This window comes from Anneissia japonica, unplaced genomic scaffold (genome assembly GCF_011630105.1).
Source record: "Anneissia japonica isolate Jap-2015-1 unplaced genomic scaffold, ASM1163010v1 scaffold287948_len850469_cov200, whole genome shotgun sequence".
Taxonomy (NCBI): domain Eukaryota; kingdom Metazoa; phylum Echinodermata; class Crinoidea; order Comatulida; family Comatulidae; genus Anneissia; species Anneissia japonica.
In genome coordinates this window covers 801,160-805,981 of record NW_022699796.1, presented here as the reverse complement: position 1 = coordinate 805,981, position 4,822 = coordinate 801,160, and the positions used below count along the sequence as shown (strand labels likewise).

General features: G+C 33.4%; 1 protein-coding gene across 1 annotated transcript in view; it reads right to left on the bottom strand.

Moving 5' to 3' along the window:
- LOC117103150 overlaps window positions 1–4,822 on the bottom strand; it is a 22,602-nt gene that overhangs the window by 9,972 nt on the left and 7,808 nt on the right. Inside the window, exons 9-14 of the mRNA XM_033243660.1 lie at window positions 4,450–4,749; window positions 3,765–4,046; window positions 3,271–3,558; window positions 2,286–2,597; window positions 1,707–2,009; window positions 564–617 (exon numbers count right to left, since the gene is read on the bottom strand). Coding sequence (XP_033099551.1) covers window positions 564–617; window positions 1,707–2,009; window positions 2,286–2,597; window positions 3,271–3,558; window positions 3,765–4,046; window positions 4,450–4,749 — 1,539 coding nt within the window. The remainder of the gene's footprint in view (window positions 1–563; window positions 618–1,706; window positions 2,010–2,285; window positions 2,598–3,270; window positions 3,559–3,764; window positions 4,047–4,449; window positions 4,750–4,822) is intronic.

Sequence of the window (4,822 nt, the reverse complement as noted above, 5' to 3'; positions counted from 1 at the left end):
ATTTACTCATTAAAACTCATTTAAAACTAATTTGGAAAACTTTTTTGTTTACAAAATCGCTTTAATTGGGTTAATTGTTCACTGCGCCTTTGATAATGTTTTTTGAATTGGCGCGTTATAAATTTCTGCATATTATTATTATTATTATTATTATTATTATTATTATTATTATATATATAATTATACATGTATAAGCAAATACGAAAATGAAGCGATTGCGTACGTCGACATAATAGAGACATAACATTTATTCCAGACACGCCTGTGTCCTTCAGCGTTTACACGTATGAACATTTATACGTGTACACGCTGAAAGGACAAAGGCATGTCCGAAATATTCGTCTAAAATAAATGTTATGTCTCTATTATGCCAACGCTTACAATCGCTTCTTTTTTGTATTTGCTTATATTTTTGAGAGACATAATGGCAGTTTGGTGGCTGTGGTGTGTGAGTGGGTGGATGGATGGATGTATTATGGTTTTTATTTCCATATACTGTATGCACTTGAAAACTAAATCATAACTTAAGCGAGTCTATGTAAAAATAATTTAGGACATGATACCTTCGGTTTGGATGCTGTTAAACGACCCAAGCCATACAGGAGTAACACGTGATTCTACACAAAAAAAAAAGTAAACACATATTACTTTTTCTTCATGAGTACAGTAATCCTAATACCAATACCAAAAACAATACCTAATACCCAATCAACTGAAATTGATGTTTTCATTTTTACTATTGAAAAAACAGCAGCATTCGGAAAACATTAACCATAACCATAATAAAAAAAATAGCAGCACAATCAAACTATAATATTAACAATATAACAATCGTATTAGGCCTATTTACAATATAATTGTCGATATAGCAATAAACTGAAGACAAATAGCACTTTACAGACTAACAAATGTTAATACACGAGTTTTCGACCACATAGTAGTCTTCATAAGGTGAATTTATATACAAATAGGATAATATACATGATGAACAATAGAATTAGTAATTGTAATAGTTACAATTTTAATAGTTACATTCAAAAGCAAAAAACTTATCTCTTCTCCATCTTATAAGTTTTTTGACACACATGTAAATTGATTGTTTGTTTTTGTTTTTGTATTTTTGAAACACATTTTTTCATAATCTTACGATCATTAATTAATAATAATAATAATATGTTAATTAATGAACATCATCAGTGGGTAGTTAATGTGCACTTTGAGTAATGCCATTGTCATAGCGCCACTAAACATTGCTTTCTGTCGTGGATATTGGTGCTATATAAAATACTGTTGATTGATTAATTGATTAATTGATTGATATATTAAAAGTGGTAGTATTTATCAAAGCACAAACTGCACTATGAGAAGCTAAAAAACAACAATAGTAATATTAACAAAGTCAACAAAATAGCAATAATAATAATATAATAACAACTGTAATAGTACGAATAATAATAGACCTAATTATAGGCCCAATAATAGCAATGTTCATAAAAATGTTTATTATTATTAATATTAATGTTATAGGCTTAATAATAGTAAAATTATTAGTAGTAATGATAACAATATAAATAATAATATTAATAATAATAAACAGACCCTAATAAAAATAATAATAATAATAATAATAATTTACTATACTGTATGATTATAATAATAATAATAATATTAATAATAATAATAATAATAATAATTTATATAATTACCATAAAAACAAGATACTCCTGCATCTTCAGAATGTTGACAGTCATGGGTACTTATACTGTGACACTGTAAAAGTTCAGTTTCTTCACCAGTACACTGAACCTCATCCAGATGTATTGGTCCCTCACCAGCTCCGAATCTGCCATTGACGTAGAAAGCACTCGCACCATCAAAGCCAAGTTGACGACAGGCAACTAAGGCATCGTCTAAGTCCCAGTTATCATCACAAACTGTTCCCCATTTTCCGTTCAAGAACAGTTCTACACGTCCCGCTGATTTGCTGCCATCAGAAAGTCGAATGACATCTGAAAAACATTTAAAAAAAAACAAATTATCAAAAATGTTGTGACGGCTTAATTATTTCTATTAAAATGTTCAGAAATGGTACAGTACCGTATGGCAAAAAAAAAATTGATGATATAAAACAGACATATTTAAAATTATTCTTATTATTAACTATCATCATTATTATCATTTTATCATTATCTTTATTATTCTCATCATTTCATATCATCATATCATAAATCGATAAACGAAAAATACTCATCATCACTAAAACAGATCATACATTTTAAACTCACCTGTAGAGCAAATCACGCCAGCATCCTCCTGATGGGAACAGTAGCCTGTATCGGGCTCATTATAGGGACAGTCAAATAAGCTCCTTTCTTTGCCACTGCACCGAAAATCATTAGCTATAATTGGACCAACGCCTTCACCGAAAGCTGCTTCACGATGGGCTGTGATAGCCCCAATGTAGCCTGCCATAATGCAAGCGACATTGGCATCATCGGTGTCCCAAGAGTCATCGCAAACTGTTCCCCATTTATTTCTTGTATATATTTCAACACGACCGCCGTAGTCCACTACTGATCCTTCAAAACGTATTCCAACTGTTAACAAATTAATTGAAATATATTTCAGTGACCGAATTACTAAATTAATAATCAACATCAGGTTTTGATTATTGTGCTTATAATTAAAGCCGGGCGCTCACTGCGTCATACGACGGTCGTACGACCGTCGCACGACGAATCCAACTCTGCTCCCTGTGCGCGATATACGACACAACGCCATCCTGCTGATTGTCGGTAGCAGCAAAGAGTATAAATAGCGTTGTTGGCTCTCTTGTTCTATTTATACTCTTTGGTAGCAGTCTGAACGGATTGTCATTAAACATGATCCGTTTCGCGCGCGTTGCCGCGTTGCGTTCTTCATAGAATCGCGTCGGCCGACGACCGTCGTGCGCAGCTAGTGAGAGCCCGGCTTTAAACAACCAAAATCTCCATCGCTATCTCCGTTATTTAAAATTCACCATTAGGCCTATCATCATTCCAATCTCATTATCTATACAATTACTTTCGTTACGATATGTTTTTAACCAATTTTATTTTTATTTCGAACATGATACCGTATAAATACTCGTAGGGACCCTGTGCCATCATTCGTTTGTTGATGTTTTAGGATGGATTACTGTTAGAATATGGGTTAGTCATAAAGTACTGGATCAACATTATTATCAATCAAAAATAGCCATTTAATTGGGATTACTACATTACGACTTACTATCCAAACATTGAAGTTCAACAGCATGTTTGCTACACTGTACACCGTGCTCAAATCGGCATTGTAACAGACTGGTTTCGCTTCCTTCACATCGAACCACGATGGCATTAGGTGCCCTGGGACCAGTTTGGTCAGGCTGCGTTGCGCTAGCACCGAGAAAATGTAGTTCCCTACAAGCAATCTCAGCAGCATGGGAATTCCAATAATCCTGACAAACATAACTCCAACTACTGTTTTTGAAGATTTCAACCAATCCCTGATGACCTCCTTCTTCAATTCTTATCGTATCTATAAATTAATGGCAATGAATAAAAATAGGTAAATAATATTTAATGACCCATTGACTAATATAGGCTGTTATTGGCAGGTCACCATCTTAACATTAGGTATATTGGGGATAACCGTACACAAATATCTTTGACAATAAGAAGTATTTCTAGATTTTTCAGTAACAATCACAAAAATGGTTGACTAGCAAATTACATTTCTGTTACCTGTTGAACATTCAGTGTAAGAAATCTTCGGATAAAAATATTCCCTTTCTTCAGTGGGGTCACATTGAAGCAAACCGTTGTATATGATGCAGTTTATGCACGCAGGAATAACATTATCTGGAGTTGTTTCCTGGATAAACTCAATTCCAGTTGATTGCTGTTGCAAGCAAACATGTTTAAGTACATTTTCTGTGTTGACACACATGTACTTCCAAGTGTTGTTAATATACGTTTGGGCAAAACCTGACTTTCTGGAATATCCATCAATAAGTCTTGTTCCACCTATCCAAGTAAATCAAACAGTCAATGTTTACGACGGTATGATATATTATGAAAGAAATACAAAAACAAAAACAAAAAACACTCTGTAGGCCTACTCTGTATTACTCGATAGAGATTGCAGGGTTAGAATTACTTTATATCTGTTCAGTTGTTTTTTTTTTTTTTTTTTAAGTATTTTTGGTCTTTGGTGTGTTTTTTTTTTTTTTTTAACGTAATAGTATGTTACGTACAATACTTGGCTGTTATGTTGTATGTTGTACTGTATTGTTCTGTATGTGGGTTTTTTTGTTTTTGATAAACTTAAACAATCTTTACATAATTATGATGATGTAATGATTACAGCAAATAAAAACACAATTTCTTTTTTTAATTGTAAGAAAGACCACTATTCATATTCACGTACTTGGTTCGCAGAATAGGTAAACATTCCTTTTGCACATTTTATTGGACATGATTTCAAACATGCACTCTTCAAATCTACTCTCCCTTCCCGAGCAAGAAATGTTGTGAAGAGCTGATGAAGTGCTGTTGGTAGTGGAGACGTCGCTAATATTTTTAACATCGTCAAAGTTAAGCTGCTTGCAAACAACCCTTGCGGCCTCCGTGTTGATATCTTGAGTACAGATGCTGTGCCATCCTGAGTCGGTATATACTTCAAGACGTCCTTCTGAATCAAATTCCCCATTAATTAGTCTTACTCCATCTAGGAAAAGTGTAAGAGTTTGTCAACCAATAACAGCACAGATATGACCTACTTTCGAAGCACCACCACAGAC